The 19254-nt window shown below is 37.5% G+C and overlaps 1 protein-coding gene across 3 annotated transcripts in view; it reads right to left on the bottom strand.

The window, feature by feature from the left end:
• XIRP2 (xin actin binding repeat containing 2) overlaps positions 1-19254 on the bottom strand; it is a 366513-nt gene that overhangs the window by 334535 nt on the left and 12724 nt on the right. For all 3 annotated transcript variants that reach the window (XM_055108706.2, XM_055108705.1, XM_034954431.3), the window contains one exon: positions 13311-13736. In XM_055108706.2, the coding sequence (XP_054964681.1) occupies positions 13311-13718 (408 nt within the window). In that variant the 5' untranslated portion in view covers positions 13719-13736. The remainder of the gene's footprint in view (positions 1-13310; positions 13737-19254) is intronic.

The raw sequence follows: 19254 nt of genomic DNA, 5'->3' as shown, positions 1-19254 counted from the left end.
TGGGACCTCTGCAGGCTGCAAGACGAAGGTGTTGTCAGATGTATAAAATCTTCTTTGCCCAAAGCTTCTTTCCACTTTTAGAAACCATAGAGTGTTAGTCTCTTCTTTTATAGATGAGAAAACAGAAGTCCACTGAGATAAAATATTTTCTCTGAAGGACATATAGTGGGTTACAGAGATAACAGAGGAATGAAAATAGAAGGAATATTCATGTAGTGCTACCTTGGTGCTACTTTTTATATTTCATTAGGTGCTGCCTCTTAAATGCCTCTTCTCCTTCAGGTGTTGCATTATTTGTCTTCAGAAAAATTAGGTGGTGTATTAATCTCCTTATTTTACAGATATGAAAACTAAGGATTAATGAGTTAAAATAAGTCATTTGAGTTTATACAATGAGAAAGTTGCTGAGCCAAGGTTTCCAGCTGAACTTTTGTCATCAAATGTTAAGTTCTCGTATGCTATGCTGAAAAGAAAATTATTATTCTGTATAATACATTCTCTAACCAAAAATGATCACTTTTATCAAACTGTACATTTCAACTCTATAAAAAACTATTTGCCATTTTTACAGGCAAAGGAGAAATATTTTATTTCTTCAAAGATATCTAAAACTCTTCCTATGAGAATAATCCTTATTTTTTATTTTTCTCTATAGTAATATTAACCTGCATTTTAATTTTTCTATATATTTTTGAGAGTTTGGTAGACATATATTTTTCAGTAATCATTTTCAAGATTCTAATTACTTCTGTCCTGTTAAATGCTTTTACAGAAATACATCATGCTTGACAGAAGTTACCTCAGAAACACTGATGAGAGGGGAGGGTGGGGAATGGGGAGTCAGAATGCGCTGACAGAGGTAACTGCCTGAGAAGAAGTACTGCTTGCTGCTCTGAGATTAGAGATAAATTAATCCCCTGGTCCCACATGTCTGGGTTTAAGGAGCAAAGATAAATTCTAGCATCTAATGAAATGATTTTATGTAGTGGAAGCCAAAATGTAAGCCATGCTTTTGAATGCCTAATATTATGCAGAACTAAAAAGTAGAGGACAGATTGGTCATTAAATGAAAAACCAGAGGCTGTGATTAGTGGAGTGAATGACACTCACATATGCTGAAAACTGTAGCATCTTTAATTATTTATGTCCTATTTAATCATTGATGCACATGTAGGTTCATGGTCCCTTAGCATTTTTCTTCATGGTTTTCTCCATGCCTCCGATTATGCAATAGATTAAATCAATGCATTCCAAGGAAGCACAACTTGTATATGGTGACGGTGCTTCCTATTTTTGATAAAGTTCAGCTCATGTTTGAATAGTCTTTGTCAAAAGTCTGGGGCCTAAATAAATGATAGAAACAGTATTTATTGAGAATTAGGTAAACTCAACCTGATTATATCAGTGAGTGTGGTTTGGGGGAAGATCATAAGTGTGCATTGAAAACACAGGAAATCATTAAGTAATCTACTGTAACAATCAGATGCTTTACCATTTGGAGTCTAAAAGACATGAATAGAATAATTAGATTGATAGATTAATTAATAGAAAAGTCAACCCCCTTATTAATGGTGAGAACATACAGGAGGCTGAAAGGATTCTTTAGGGAGGCTTTTTAGTGGCCTCATTCTCTAATCCCTATGGACAGCAACTGGAAGCTTCAAAGAAGAAGGATGAACTTTCACCTTCCTGTTCTGTTCCAAATTAACTTAAACACTGCATCTATTCTAAACTGGGCAACCAGAGTTAAGTTCATTTTATTTAAAAACTGTATACATTCTTCACATAATCTATATCACCCAACAGCAGAAAATATGAATTGAAGCAAGTGTATCCCCCGTGCTTTTTGTGTTCATAGGTTCCTTTATAATATATATTTTTTTTTTTTTCTGAGATGGAGTCTTGCTCTGTCACCCAGGCTGGAGTGCAGTGGCAGATCTTGGCTCACTGCAAGCTCCGTCTCCCAGATTCATGCCATTCTCCTGCCTCAGCCTCCCGAGTAGCTGGGACCACAGGCGCCCACCACCACACCTGGCTAATTTTTTTTTTGTATTTTTAGTCTAGACGTGGTTGCACCGTGTTAGCCAGGATGGTCACGATCTCCTGACCTCATGATCCACCTGCCTCGGCCTCCCAAAGTGCTGGGATTACAGGTGTGAGCCACCGCTCCCGGACTAATATGTCTTTTTTAAAACAAACAAACAAACAAACAAACAAATAAACTTCTTCTTCTGATTAATTCAATCTTTAAGGTGACTATGTGCTGAAGATCAAGACAGATGAATTAAAACTAAGACATTATGATTTACTGGAGTTTCTTGATTACATAATATTATATGCATTCATACTACTAACTACAAATAGAAAAAAAATCAAAGACCTGACTTTGAAATATGGAAATATGCTTGTCAGGGAAGAAAAGAGAAAAACTCCACAATCATATATTACCCAACCATTTTTAAACAATGTTTAAAAGACCTATAATGTAACTGTATTAGTTTCCTATTGCTTCCATAGCAAATTGCCATAAACACTGTGGCTTAAAACAGCACACGTTTAGTCCAGGTGTGGTGGCTCACGCCTGTAATCCCAGCGCTTTGGGAGGCTGAGGCAGGTGGATCACTCGAGGTCAGGAGATCACGATCATCCTGGCTAACACGGTGAAATCCCATCTCTACTAAAAATACAAAATTTAGCCAGGCAAGGTGGCGGGCACCTGTAGTCCCAGCTACTCGGGAGGCTGAGGCAGGAGAATGGCGTAAACCTTGGAGGCAGAGCTTGCAGTGAGCCTAGATGGAACTGCTGCACTCCAGCATGGGCGACAGAGCAAGACTCCATCTCAAAAAACAAAACAAAACAAAAAAAATACGGCACACATTTATTATCTTAGAGTTCCAGAAGTCAAATTCAGAAATAAACTTCACAGGTTAAACTCCAGGTGTCCAAAGCCCTTGGGGAGCATCCATTTCCTTGCGTTTTCCAGTTCCTATGGGCTGCCTCAATTTTCTGGGTCATGGCCCTGCATCATGTCAGCCTTTGCTTCTTTCATCGTAACTCCTCCGACTCTCTCAATCTGACATCCTGTGTTCCTCTGATAAAGACTCAGTTTTTATCTGGGATAATTCATGAAAATCTTTGCATTTCAAGATTATTAATCACATTTGTAACGTCCCTTTTGACATGTTGGATAACATACTTGTATGTTCTGGGGATTGGAATGTAAATATCTTTGGGAGGCCTTTGTTATTCTGCCTATCAAAATAACTATCACCAGAGTAGTCACTTACTTGAATCTAAGTGAAGAATAAGTCATGAGTTTCATCCACAGATACTTGTCAACTTGGATCCTTCTACTGTTTATGGTTAATTCATGATACATTAAATGATCCTGATTTTTGCATGTATTTAGTTAAACTTACCTGTGGGAGAGTGTTTGCAAAATGGCTGCAATTATTCTTCTCCTAGTATCTATTTCCCTTTGCAAATGCAAATTTGCATTTCCTTCTGTCAAGAGGTGGAGTCTATGTCAGTACACTTTTAATCTGGCTTGCTTTGTGGCTACTTTGATCAATAGAACATGGAGAAGTAATGTGCAAATTATGAATATAGCCCTCCACAGGCCTCATGTGTTCCTACTTTCTCTCTTAAAACTTCTATGACCTGGGGCGGTTCCAATATGGCTGAATAGGAACAGCTCCAGTCTACAGCTCCCAGCGTGAGCGACACACAAGATGGGTGATTTCTGCATTTCCAACTGAGCAAATGGCACCCCAGGAGATTATATCCCATGCCTGGCTCAGAGGGTCCCACGCCCATGGAGCCTCACTCATTGCTAGCATGGCAGTCTGAGATTGATCTGCAAGGCAGCAGCAAGGCTGGGAGAGGGGTGCCCACCATTGCTGAGGCTTGAGTAGGTAAACAAAGTGGCCAGGAAGCTCGAACTGGGTGAAGCCCACCGCAGCTCAAGGAGGCCTGCCTGCCTCTGTAGACTCCACCTCTGGGGGGCAAGGCATAGCTGAACAAAAGGCAGCAGAAACTTCTGCAGACTTAAACATCCCTGTCTGACAGCTTTGAAGTGAGTAGTGGTTCTCTCAGCATGGAGTTTGAGATCTGAGAACGGACAGACTACCTCCTCAAGTGGGTCCCTGACCCCTGAGTAGCCTGACTGGGAGGCATCCTCCAGTAGGGGCAGATTGACACCTCACACGGCCGGGTAACCCTCTGAGACGAACCTTCTGGAGGAACAATCAGGCAGCAACATTTGCTGTTCAGCAATATTCACTGTTCTGCAGCCTCTGCTGCTGATACCCAGGGAAACAGGGTCTCGAGTAGACCTCCAGCAAACTCCAACAGACCTGCAGCTGAGGGTCCTGACTGTTAGAAGGAAAACTAACAAACAGAAAGGACATCCACACCAAATCCCCATCTGTATGTCACCATCATCAAAGACCAAGTTAGATAAAACCACAAAGATGGGGAAAAATCAGAGCAGAAAAGCTGATAATTCTAAAACTCAGAGCACCTCTCCCCCTCCAAAGGAATGCAGCTCCTCGCCAGCAACAGAACAAAGCTGGATGGAGAATGAATTTGACGAGTTGAGAGAAGAAGGCTTCAGACGATCAAACTTCTCCAAGCTAAAGGAGGAAGTTTGAACCCATTGCAAAGAAGATAAAAACCTTGAAAAAAGATTAGACTAATGGCTAACTAGAATAACCAAAGTAGAGAAGTCATTAAATGACCTGATGGAGCTGAAAAACATGGCACAAGAACTATGTGACGAATGCACAAGCTTCAGTAGCCGATTCGATCAACTGGAAGAAAGGGTATCATTGATTGAAGGACAAATGAATGAAATGAAGCGAGAAGAGAAGTTTAGAGAAAAAAGAGTAAAAAGAAATGAACAAAGCCTCCAAGAAATATGGGACTATGTGAAAAGACCAAATCTATGTCTGATTGGTGTGCCTGAAAGTGACGGGGAGAATGGAACCAAGTTGGAAAACACTCTGCAGGATATTATCCAGGAGAACTTCCCCAATCTAGCAAGGCAGGCCAATATTCAAATTCAGGAAATAAAGAGAATGCCACAAAGATACTCCTCGAGAAGAGCAACTCCAAGACACATAATTGTCAGATTCACCAAAGTCGAAATGAAGGAAAAAATGTTAAGGGCAGCCAGAGAGAAAGGTCGGGTTACTCACAAAGTGAAGCCCATCAGACTAACAGCGGATCTCTCGGCAGAAACTCTACAAGCCACAAGACAGTGGAGGCCAAATCAACATTCTTAAAGAGAAGTATTTTCAACCCAGAATTTCATATACACCCAAACTAAGCTTCATAAGTGAAGGAGAAATAAAATACTTTACAGACAAGCAAATGCTGAGAGATTTTCTCACCACCAGGCCTGCCCTAAAAGAGCTCCTGAAGGAAGCACTAAACATGGAAAGGAACAACTGGTACCAGCCACAGCAAAAACATGACAAATTATTAAGACCATCAATACTAGGAAGAAACCGCATCAACTAATGAGCAAAATAACCAGCTAACATCATAATGACAGGATCAAATTCACACATAACAATATTAACCTTAAATTTAAATGGGCTAAATGCTCCAATTAAAAGACACAGACTGGCAAATTGGATGAAGAGTCAAGACCCATCAGGCTGCTGTATTGAGGAAACCCATCTCATGGGCACAGACACACATAGGCTCAAAATAAAGGGATGGAGGAAGATCTTCCAAGCAAATGGAAAACAAAAAAAGGCAGGGGTTGCAATCCTAGTCTCTGATAAAACAGACTTTAAACCAACAAAGCTCAAAAGAGACAAGGCCATTACATAATGGTAAAGGGATCAATTCAACAAGAAGAGCTAACTACTCTAAATATATATGCATCCAATACAGGAGCACCTAGATTCATAAAGCAAGTCCTGAGAGACCTACAAAGAGACTTAGACTCCCACACAATAATAATGGGAGACTTTAAAACCCCACTGTCAACATTAGACAGATCAATGAGACAGAAAGTTAACAAGGATATCCAGGAATTGAACTCAGCTCTGTAACAAGCGGACCTAATAGACATCTACAGAACTCTCCACCCCAAATCAACAGAATATACATTTTTCTCAGCACCACATCACACTTATTCCAAAATTGACCACATAGTTGGAAGTAAAGCACTCCTTAGCAAATGTAAAAGAACAGAAATTATAACCAACTGTCTCTCAGACCACAGTGCAATCAAACTAGAGCTCAGGATTAAGAAACTCACTCAAAACTGCTCGACTACATGGAAACTGAAAAACCTGCTCCTCAATGACTACTGGGTATATAACGAAATGAAGGAAGAAATAAAGATGTTCTTTGAAACCAATGAGAACAAATACACAACATATCAGAATCTCTGGGACACATTCAAAGCAGTGTGTAGAGGGAAATTTACAGCACTAAATGCCCACAAGAGAAAGCAGGAAAGATCTAAAGTTGACACCCTAACATCACAATTGAAAGAACTAGAGAAGGAAGAGCAAACACATTCAAAAGCTAGCAGAAGGCAAGAAATAACTAAGATCAGAGCAGAACTGAAGGAGATAGAGACACAAAAAACCCTTCAAAAAATCAATGAATCCAGGAGCTGGTTTTTTGAAAGGATCAACAAAATTGATAGACCACCAGCAAGACTAATAAAGAAGAAAAGAGAGAAGGCTCAAATAGATGCCATAAAAAATGATAAAGGGAATATCACCACCAATCCCACAGAAATACAAAATACCATGACAGAATACTATAAACACCTCTATGCAAATAAACTAGAAAATCTAGAAGAAATAGATAAATTCCTCAACACATACACCCTCCCAAGACTAAACCAGGAAGAAGTTGAATCCCTGAATAGACTAATAACTGGCTGTGAAATTGAGGCAATAATTAATAGCCTACCAACCAAAAGAAGTCCAGGACCAGACTGATTCACAGCTGAATTCTACCAGAGGTACAAGGAGAAGCTGGTACCATTCCTTCTGAAACTATTCCAATCAATAGAAAAAGAGGGAATCCTCCCTAACTCATTTTATGAGGCCAGCATCATCGTGATACCAAAGTCTGACAGAGACACAACAACAAAAGAGAATTTTAGACCAATATCTCTGATGAACATTGATGCATAAATCCTCAATAAAATACTGGCAAACCGAATCCAGCAGCACATCAAAAAGCTTATCCACCATGATCAAGTGGGCTTCATCCCTGGGATGCAAGTCTGGTTCAACATACACAAATCAATAAACATAATCCAGCATACAAACAGAACCAAAGATAAAAACCACATGATTATCTGAACAGACGCAGAAAAGGCCTTTGACAAAATTCAACAGCACTTCATGCTAAATCAATAAACTAGGTATTGATGGGATGTATCTCAAAATAATAAGAGCTATTTATGACAAACCCACAGCCAATATCATACTAAATGGGCAAGAACTGGAAGCATTCCCTTTGGAAACTGGCACAAGAGAGGGATGCCCTCTCTCACCACTCCTACTCAACATAGTGTTGGAAGTTCTGTCTAGGGCAATAAGGCAAGAGAAAGAAATTAAGGGTATTCAATTAGGAAAAGAGGAAGTCAAATTATCCCTGCTTGCAGATGACCTGATTGTATATCTAGAAAACCCCATTGTCTCAGCCCAAAATCTCCTTAAACTGATAAGCAACTTCAGCAAAGTCTCAGGATACAAAATCAATGTGCAAAAATCACAAGCATTCTTATACACCAATAACAGACAAACAGAGAGCCAAATCACGAGTGAACTCCCATTCACAATTGCTACAAAGAGAAAAAAATACCTAGGAATCCAACTTACAAGGGATGTGAAGGACGTCTTCAAGGAGAACTACAAATCACTGTTCAACGAAATAAAAGAGGACACAAACAAATGGAAGAACATTCCATGCTCATGGGTAGGAAGAATCAATATCATGAAAATGGCCAGACTGCACAAGGTAATTTATAGATTCAATGCCATCCCCATCAAGCTACCATTGACTTTCTTCACAGAATTGGAAAAAACTACTTTAAAGTTCATATGGAACCAAAAAAGGGCCCACATTGCCAAGACAATCCTAAGCGAAAAGAACAAAGTTGGAGGCATCACGCTACCTGACTTCAAACTATGCTACAAGACTATAGTAACCAAAACAGCATGGTACTGGTACCAAAACAGAGATATAGACCAATGGAACAGAACAGAGCCCTCAGAAATAATAGCACACATCTACAACCATCCAATCTTTGACAAACCTGGCAAAAACAAGAAATGGCGAAAGGATTCCCTATTTAATAAATGGTGCTAGGAAAACTAGCCAGTCATGTGTAGAAATCTGAAACTGGATCCCTTCCTTACACCTTATATGAAAAATTAATTCAAGATGGATTAAAGAGTTAAATGTCAGACCTAAAGCCATAAAAACCCTAGAAGAAAGCCTAGGCAATACCATTCAGGACATAGTCATGGGCAAGGACTTCATGTCTAAAACACCAAAAGCAGTGGCAACAAAAGCCAAAATTGACAAATGGGATCTAATTAAACTAAAGAGCTTCTGCACAGCAAAAGAAACTACCATCAGAGTGAACAGGCAACCTAAAGAATGGGAGAAAATTTTTGCAATCTACTCATCTGACAAAGGGCTAATATCCAGAATCTACAATGAACTCAAACAAACTTACAAGAAAAAAACAAACAACCCCGTCAAAAAGTGGGCGAAGGATATGAACAGGCACTTCTCAAACGAAGACATTTATGTAGCCCACAGACACATGAAAAAATGCTCATCATCACTGGCCATCAGAGAAATGCAAATCAAAACCACAATGAGATACCATCTCACACCAGTTAGAATGGTGATCATTAAAATGTCAGGAAAGAACAGGTGCTGGAGAGGACGTAGAGAAATAGGAACACTTTTACCCTGTTGGTGGGACTGTAAACTAGTTCAACCACTGTGGAAGACAGTATGGCGATTCCTCAAGGATCTAGAAGTAGACATACCATTTAACCCAGCCATCCCATTATTGGGTATATACCCAAAGGATTATAAATCATGCTGCTATAAAGACATATGCACACATATGTTTATTGCAGCACTATTCACAATAGCAAAGACTTGGAACCAATGCAAATGTCCATCAATGATAGACTGGATTAAGAAAACGTGGCACATATACACCATGGAATACTATGCAGCCATAAAAAAGGATGAGTTCATGTCCTTTGTAGGGACACGGATGAAGCTGGAAACCATCATTCTCAGCAAACTATCGCAAAGACAAAAAACCAAACACTGCATGTTCTCACTCATAGGCGGGAATTGAACAACGAGAACACTTGGACACAGGAAGGGGAACATCACACACTGGGGCCTGTCGTGGGGTGGGGGAAGGGGGGAGGGATAGCCTTAGGAGATATACCTAATGTAAACGACGAGTTAATGGGTGCAGCACACCAACACAGCACATGTATACATATGTAACAAACCTGCACGTTGTGCACATGTACCCTAGAACTTACAGTATTAAAAAAAAAAAAACTTCTATGACCTGTCCATACATCTGGGTAACCTACCTGAGGAGGAGAGATGCAGAGTTGAGTTGTCCCAGCTCTGTTGTCATCCTAGAATAGCCAGATTCCCGCTGACTTTGCAGCTGACCATAGACACATGAGTGACATCAGACAAGATCAGATGAACTGCCAAGCTCATCAGAGACTTCTAAACAATTGTAAAGCCACTGGTGTTCTAACCCCACTAATTTTGGGGTGGTTTGTTACACAGCAAATGCTATTGACAAATTACATAAAAACAAGGTATTTCTTAGTTTTACAAATGGATGTGACATTCTCTCAAAGATCTGTAATTTTGCAACAAATTTTTGTAAATTCTTAAAAACTCTTAAAATTATGTTCTACGTCGTTTATTTGAGAGGATGTTTACATGAATTTGTATCTTTGGATTATAGTCTGCCTCATAAGCATGAAAATATTCAGTTTAAATCTTCATTCTAAGTTGTTTTAACAGGGTGTTTTAGAAATGACAATAGGTTGTGTTCATTTTGGAAAATTATAAAATGAAAAAATTATTTTAAGAATTTCTCACTGATTTTCTATTGTAATTATGTTAGAATAAATTGTTTTAACAAAGACTCTGAAATAGTGAATGTTTTAGGTATTGATATCTCTTTTTAATGACCTTGCACACTTATAGAAAATAATGTTTGTTTGCTTATTAATGGGGTCTCACTCTGTCACCCAGGATGGAATGCAGTGGTGCAATCATAGCAACCCCTTGCTCATGGGATCAAGGGATCCTCCTGACTCAGACTCCCAAGCCAGCTAGTTTTTAAATATTTGTAGACACAGGGTTTTGCTATGTTGCTTGGGCTGTTCTGGAACCCCTGGCAACAAGTGATTCTCCTGCCTCAGGTCTCCCAAAGTGCTGGGAAAACAGGTGTGAGCCACTGTGCCTGGCCTTTTGAGAAAAATATTAAGAGTCTTGTAGATCCCTTTTCCTAGTAATAAATGTTTGTCTGACCAAACTCTCCTTAAACAGACACATTATAATGAATATGTACATTTCCCCTTTGTTTGCTGAAAAATATTTAGATTAAAAACTGTGTACATACACATATACACATACATTATAATGTCTATTGTAATGTACATCTACTTACAAGTAAATATACATACACATACACATATATTATATAAAAATACATTAAAATGTATAGTTATATATGCATGTATGTATACATAATGTATGTGTATATGTGTATGTGTATGTATGTCTATTTACTTGTAAACAGATGTACATATACACGATATTCCATACCTTTAAAAATTCTACAAGCTCTCAATTTACTGCAATTATTTTACAAATTTTATAAACTAAGTGCCTACTACTGAAGGGTTCCCTTCCATAGCAACATTAAAATGTAGTTTATTGTTCCTTATGGTTGAGATGATTTACTAGTTACAAAAGATTTTCCTTATTTGAAATTATTTTCTGTCCTTGCTTTAAGTTTAATAAATATTGAATACCTTTTTCCGCATCCCCAATATCTCAGTAGTCTCCAAAAACATAAATGTCAGAGTTATAAAGTAGCCAGAATTTTTTAGATGATTTATGCAAATAAATATTATATCATGACTTTATAATGAAGCACTACATAATATAAAGTGGTCACATGAGAAAGAAAAAAGCATCTATAAAAACTAATAATTAAGTTATATGTAATCAATATGCTATGGGGTGAAATATATAATTTTAAATTTGGTTGAACTAGAATTCTTTTTACATGCCTAATAATATAACAAAATACTTCACTTGGAGAAAACAAGTTAATTCCTCATTGACTTCTCTTTGTTCTTTTTCTCCTCGTCTCATTTGTTGTAGAATTTATATAGAAAATAAGTTTGCAAACATTCCTAACACTTTTTTTGTGAACTGATTCTAAAAATTATGTGTCTTCTATGGATAAGAAATTTTAAATCCATCAACCTTGTTTCATACATTTATGGAAATACCATGTTATGACATAGAACCTTAGAATATTTAAAACAGTATGTTACATATAGTAAACTAATCTCATTTTTACAAGGCAAATGGTGGTTTTAACATATCTGGTTCTTTTCATAATTATTTTTATAGTTACTAGATGGCAAACCACCTATCATGCTGAATATTAGTAATCTCACATTTAAATCAGAAACACATTAATGTATTATTATCTTACTGTTGTATATAAGCAGTTGCATCTCATCCAGATGAGAGTAGATTACATTACATCATTTATATAGACGACTTTTTCTACCTTTGGTCATTTCTTTTGTCAGTTATCTTGGGTAAATATTCAAAATTATTACAGTAAAGTCAACAGAGATTGAATGGAAATTATTTTCTGTGGCTTTACTTTTCTTAATTTACAAAGATAAAAAATAAATGACATTGTAACTATCTTTGTTGTGTACCCCAATCCCTAAACATTCATCTAAAAGATATAAAAGTATAAATAAAAAGGATTGCACCTGTGAAATAGAAAAAGAAAATCTTCAAATCAGGGATCAGCAAATGGTTGCATGTTTTCAGAGATTCTCTAGTCTCTACATAACCTCATAAATATAACTTCATATCTCTTATTATCATTAAACAAATTAGAGTTACTTGATTTTCAAGAAGGATAGCTTACTACATATTTCCCAATAAGACAACTGGAAGCAAGAATTAGTAAAATAATTGATTTTCAAAAATTTTCTATTTCTGTGATGCCTTCTATGAAGGCTAATTATCCATTAACAAGAATACGACTGTGTACCTTTCTGATAAAACTGTCATTAGGTGAAAACCAAATAAAACAAAAAAAAATCAAACAAACAAACAAAAAACGTGGACTTTGCTTTCTAAAGGAAAACCTGAGATCATGTATTAATTCTTTGCAAAATTCAACTATAATTTCTATTATGTACAGGCCCTAATGAGTGTAATAAATTCAAGTAATTCCAGTTGAAATAGTAATTGCTTTTAATTACTGCAAAAGTATAAATGTGGTCTTAGTTAATAAAGTTGCTAATCCTGTTTCCTAAATTTGGCTAAATGTCCTCTTTAGCTAATAGACATATTTTATATGTGACATTATAGTATACCGTAATCACTGAGGAATGATCATCACCTACCACAAAATATTCCAGACTCTACCCTTAGTGTTTAAAATATGTTACCTATAATCTTCATAAGATCCATGTAAAGTAGCAGATTAAGACATTTGTATTTCTAAGGTTAAGTGTCATTCAGCTAGAGAAGTTAATGGCAGGCTTTAGGATTAAAACCTAGATCACTGTGGTTCCAAAGCCTTCATTTATTCCATGTCAGCATCATTACTGATAAATCCTCATAGAGCTTTGGCTAAAAGCAACACCATTTGTTAAATGTTTGAGGCACAAAGAGTGGTTAGAAATTGTTCCTGCCTCTAAGGAATTTACAACGTAGTTGTAGAAATAAGGCACATACATACAGAAACATCAACATAAGAGGGCATATCAATATTGTTTTTATGGAAGAAAAAGGAAGTCAAGTCCACATTGAAGCAGACCTTAGAGAAAATTAATAGGAGAGGATGTCACATTTCACACTGCATTACATATCGGCTTCAGGACATCTGTCTAGAATACTGGCGGGGGGAAAGATTACATGCTTAGTAATAAATGGTAGGCTAGGCAAGGAAGTCATATGTAAACATAGATTCTCAATCAATGGCTCCTTACCTTTCCACCGTACTCAGCTGGTTTGTTTCCACTCTTAGGAGCCTCAAACACACTCCTCAGCTCATCAAGGGCAATGGAAAAGCGCTCAATCCTGCGCCGACTGCTCAGGGAATCCTCCTTCAGCACTTCTGGCTGACCATATTCCCTGGTGTTGTTACTCTTGTCCACAGAATCCTTCTCTTCCGGCTTCGAACTCCACATCTCTTCCCCTGTACTGTAGGGCAGACTTGTGGGATCCAAAGATTGAGGTGCTGATACTACCTCTCCTTCAGGCTCAAGCAATTTGCTTTCCTGAGGCTGGAAAATTGTACAATGGCTGTCCCTGGGATGACACTCACTTCTCTGATAATCACAAGATTCCCATTTCTGCCTCAGGAGGTTGAGGGAGCCCTTCTGCATTGGGAACATGGATGGGTCCAGGTTGTCCTGCAATATCAAAAATCCTTTTATCAATGATACATTCAGGAGTCTGAGTCATTTTCAGACTCAAAATACTCTAGGAGCACCAGCTCTTGGGGTTTGGGTCTTAGTAAAGAAATCCAGCTTTCTTATACAATTCCACACAATTTCTGGCTCTTCACTTCACCCCACAAAGTTATGTAAGTTAAATTAGAATTACACAGGTTATGGAGAGGTGTGGTTTGTATAGCCATGGCAGTTTGAATATAAAGAAACAAAAGTGAAGAACACATGATTTTCTTCCATTTTCCTTTTATTGAAAATCAGCCCACAGTTATTTAAAATATAAAATTTGAACAGTGTTACTTCATTGTTTAGTATATTCTAAGAAAAGGGCAACTTAAAAAGCCTAACAAGAAAGCAAAATGGTTCATTTCCTGCCTGTAACAGTTCAAAATTTCCTTTGGAATTATTGGTTTCTGTTAAAGTCTTACTTCAGAAGTAGTAAACAAATAGCTAATAGTTATTAAGTTTTTGTTGTCAGGCAAAACACTTTGATAATGACTTTACATGTATACCTCATTTTAATCTTAACATTATCACAAAGAGTTAGTTGCTACTATTATTACTATTTTGCAGGTAAGAAAATTAAATAGTAATTTGCCCAGGATTCTGAGTGACAAAGCCTGGATTTGAAATACATCTGTGGAACTCCAGGATCTGCCCTCTTAACAAGTGGAGTTTATCTTTTGTACTTTGAGTTTTCAATTCTCATCTCATTGTGAGACTGATTGGAATTTCACCTTGTTTTAGAGAGTTTTGTGGTACGATAAGGAAGAAAAAAAATGGCAAAGTGTACTCTTACCAGAAACACAAACACACACACACACACACACACACACACACACACACACACATCATGGGCAGCAAGAATTATATGCTAGCACTAATTTTTGCCACAGAAATAGCTACTTCCTGTTCTAACCCAAAATAAATTTTGTTTTTGAAGGATCAGGCATTTTCCTGGAAAAGTATCAGCGCAGTGGGTCTGGTAAACAATACATCAGATGAAGGCTTAGAAAGTGTCTCAGAAGGTCACCTAACACAATAGCTCCAGATTTCTTTGACTACCAGCCACATTATGAATAATATCTTATGCACGGGGACTCAATGCACACATTAGATTAATAAATGTATATATACAAGAAACAAACTTTGTGTTCATTAAACAATAGTTTCCCTAATTATGTGAACTGCCTGGTGATATTTTCCACTCCGAACTCCTTCACTTTTAAAGATAATGTGTGCTGCCCACTAAATTGATGTAATGATGTACTAATGGTTCATGGACTGCTGGATAGCTCCATACTTACAGCAGAAGTTCAGTCCCAGGTTGGGTTTTACTAACTGTGTGACCTTGAAAAATCTTCACTGGTAAAATATACATCATGGCTTTATTTTGAGAAATAAATTTGATGATGCGTATAAAACTTCTAGTGTGTATTCAACACCCCAATAACTGTTAAATCCACTCCCAGCTCTATCTCTGGCTAAAACATCATTTCAATCACTCAAATATTGATACTATACCTCAGCCTCCTAGATGCGAGTGCTTGGAAGACGAAAGGGGGGTATTTTAAGACACAAAGCCATAGACTGAACAGTCAGGAAAATTTGGCCTTAATAATATTGCCAACTGGTAAGTTTGAATTAGTCACTTATTATAAAAAATCTCAATAAAACAGTAGATCAAAGAAGACCTGAATACCTGTTTGGAAAACTGATCAGCATATGTTGAGAATTTAAACAACATATGCTGTTAATGTCTGTGTCTCATATGTGGACGACAGAAAAGACCACATTAACATGGGAATGGTTGAGACGCTGTCACAGCTGGTAGGAGTGACCTCATGAGGTTATTTAATGAAAGAATTGTTTTGGAGCCAACCACACATAGTTGGAAAGGGAAAGCTGAGAGGCAGAAAAACTGGCAAGTTGAGGAGGAAAGCCATTTTCTCCTGTAGAAAAGGAAATCCTAATAATTGAAACTGATTTGGAACATCTGTTTCTGGATCAAGTTGGAATAGACATACTTCTTTCTCTCAATTTCTCCTACTAAATACAGCTAAAACCCCTAGAAATTGGACACATGAAATAAACATGAGGACTTTGAAAAGCAGAGAGAAGGCGAACTGCCTAGGAACCTTGGGACCTGAGGAACAATAAGGCGGTGAATTCCCAGGGATTTCTTTTTGCTTCCTATATAAAGAACTGGTGGTGGGAAGAACCAGTAACTCAGAAAGTCCTAGAGGGGAAGAAAATGAAATTTCCCCAGGAAAACCTGCTTTCTCTAGCCAAATAAGCTGAAAAGTGTCAGCCTAGAAAGACAGGACACTTCTAGGCCACAAGTACCATACTCCAGGCAAACAACATGAAAAACCGCAACTAAACCCTTACTCCCATCAGCAAAGGCTGAGTGGTGAGTGTAAGCTTCTGGCTTTTTGCCCTTTGCTGTCTCTCTCTCCAACTACTTTCATATTAGAGAAGACCAAGTGTGGGGCCGGGATTTTTGTTCCCACTTGATGGTGACGGGGCTCCTCTAGATGTCAGTGGAAGCCATGTGAAGATCCTGTACTTCTACCCCACCTAGCGGTATCAAGATCTTCTCCTCTTCCCTTTGTGTGTCAGAGGACAGAGCTGGTAACTAGAACTTTCTTCATCATCCACTGGTATTGAGGGCTTCCTTCTGGCAATGATGTCAGTGAAGGCTACAAGGAGAGCAATAAAGAGGGGCCTCCCAACTTTCCAGCCAGCAGGGGTGATGGCATTGGAGGAATAATGGGGAGCCCAGTATCCCACCTTCACAAAGCAGTCATTGAACACCCTTCTTCAGGGAGTCAAAGGTCAGAAATACATAAGTAATATGCAGAGTTTCACAACATAAATGACAAAATATCCAAGATACACTTGAAAATCATTCCTATCAAGAGCCACCAAAGACCTAAACCAAAGCAGAAAACAATCAACAGACACCAACACTGACATGATACAGGTGTTGCAATTATCTCACAAGAATTTTTAAGTAGCCATTACAAAATTGCATTAGTGAAGAATCACAAACATGCTTAAAAAAAGTGAAAAAGTGGAAAGCCTTAGCAAACAAATAGAAGACGCAAAGAAGAAATGAATTAAAATTCTAGAATTGAGATAGAAATAACCAACATTTAAAAACTCATTGAATGGACTTAGCAAAATGAAAAGGGCAAAAGCAAAGGATCAGTGAATTTGAAGATACAACGATAGAAAGTATCAAACCTGAACAAAACAGAGAATATAAAGTGAAAAAAGAATAGAAACTAAGAGACAAGTTGGACTATAAAAAAGATCTAAAATTCATGTCATTGGATTTCCAGAAAAAGAGAAAGACAGTGGGGCTTAAAAAATAGTCCAAAAAATTCATGGATAAATTTTTTCCAAATTTGGCAAAAGATAACCACCAACACACATCATAATCTAATTTCAGGAAACAAAATTAAAAAAAAAATCCCGGTAGTCGCTACTCCCAGTTTTATTCCAATTGTAGAAGGTGTGAAACAAAGACAATAGTACCAGCATTCACATTGCGCGGTGGCATAGGATGGTAACGCACTGTGCTGCAAAATTCACCATTACCAATAAGCAACATACCTGTGTCAGTTTTCAATCTATTGCCTCTCAGTTCCAAAAAGCAGTAAGAAAGAAGTGACACCTTGCTTATACAGAAAGAACAATCTGAATGACAGCAAATTTCTCATCAGAAACCATGAAGACCAGAAGGCAAGAGCACAATATTTTTGAAGTGTTAAAAGAAACTAACTGCCAACTCCAAATTCTTTGTCTAACAAAATGATCTTTCAATAACGAAGAAAAAATAAACACATTCTCAGACAAAGGAAAACTAAGAATAATTTGTTGCTGGTAAACCTATCCTAAAAAATTGGCTAACGGGTATTCTTGAATGACAAAGGAAATGATGAAAGAAGGAATCTTGAAATATCAGGAAGGAAGAAAGAATAGAAAGAGGAAAATCATGAAGAAATAATAGTATACATTCTATTCTTTCTCCTTTTGTATTTTCTAAATTATGATTGAAGGTTGAAGCTAGGGGTATAATGTCTGATATTCTCAATATGTGTGGAGAAGTTAACCAACACAATTATATTATAAACTAGGTAGGGAAAAGGGACAAAGGAGGTAAAGTTTCTATACTTCATTCAAACTGTAAAATGCTAATACCAATAGACTGTGATAAGCTTTATGTGTATAACATGTATTTAGGGGAACTACTAAAAATCCGTCATACTTGAGATGTGTTACAAAACACTATAGCTAAATCAAAATGTGTTCTAAGAAATATTTAAGTAACTCATAGAAAGACATGAAAAATGAAAGAGAGAAACACACAACAGAGGGAACGGAGAAGACAAACTTAAATTTCAGACTTGAGCCCCATAATTTCAAATATTACATAAAATGTAAATGGCCAAAGCATAAAAATGAAAAGACAGAGATTGTGGAGTGGATTAAAAACATTATTCAGCTATCCATGTAAGGGTCCTATTCTAAGTGAAAAAAGCCAATCTCAAAAGGTCACATACGATAAAGTACCGTTTCAATAACATTCTTGAAATGACAAAATTACAAATGTGCAGAACAGATTAGTGGTTCTCAGGGATTGTGAATGGATGGGACGTGTTGGGGTGGGCTTCACTATAAAGGGGTAACACAGGGAGATCTGTGTGGTAGTAGGAAAGTTCTGTGTCTTCATTGTTGTGGTGGTTACAGGAATCTGCATAGGTGATAAGTGGCACAGTACTATTAGTGTATATGGCGTCAATTTCAATTTCCTGATTTTTATAATGTACTATAGTTATGTAAGATGGAATTACTGAAGGAAACTAGATAAATCATACAAAAGATCTCTCTGTACTATCTTTGCAATGTCCAATGAATCTATAATTATTTCAAAATAAAATGTTAAAAACTAAATGGATAAAAAAGTGATTAGGTAGTCACTACTCCAAGTTTTACTCCAATTGTAGGAGAAGGTGGGAAACAGACAGTAGTACCAGCATTCACACTGTGCAGTGGCATAGGATGGCAATGCATTGTGTTGCAAGATCCACTATTATGAATCAGCAACATACCTGTGTGAGTTTTTAATCTACGACCTTTCAGTTCCAATGCACCCTTCAACATATGTTCCTTGATAAATAGCTGAATCCCGTTAAGCACTTCTCATTTAATGTGAGCACAATGTTTAGCTTTCTCAGCAAACACTGGAGGGACATTGCAAGAGGAAGAGTCTTCCTGAAATTTCCTACCTGGGCTGGGTATCAGCAGTCATGAGCATGAGAACACTGTGGAGCCTGTTCAACTATAGCCATAGAATGATCTTATAGCCTGGGCCAGGAAATAACTTCTCTACAGCTCTCTTCTCATGGAAACAAACCATACAGCTGCCTGTGGTCTGGAGGGTCACATAGGGAGCAGTTTTTGATTCTAT

The sequence above is a fragment of the Pan paniscus genome, chromosome 13, assembly GCF_029289425.2.
Source record: "Pan paniscus chromosome 13, NHGRI_mPanPan1-v2.0_pri, whole genome shotgun sequence".
NCBI lineage: Eukaryota > Metazoa > Chordata > Mammalia > Primates > Hominidae > Pan > Pan paniscus.
This window is presented reverse-complemented; position numbering and strand designations above follow the sequence as displayed.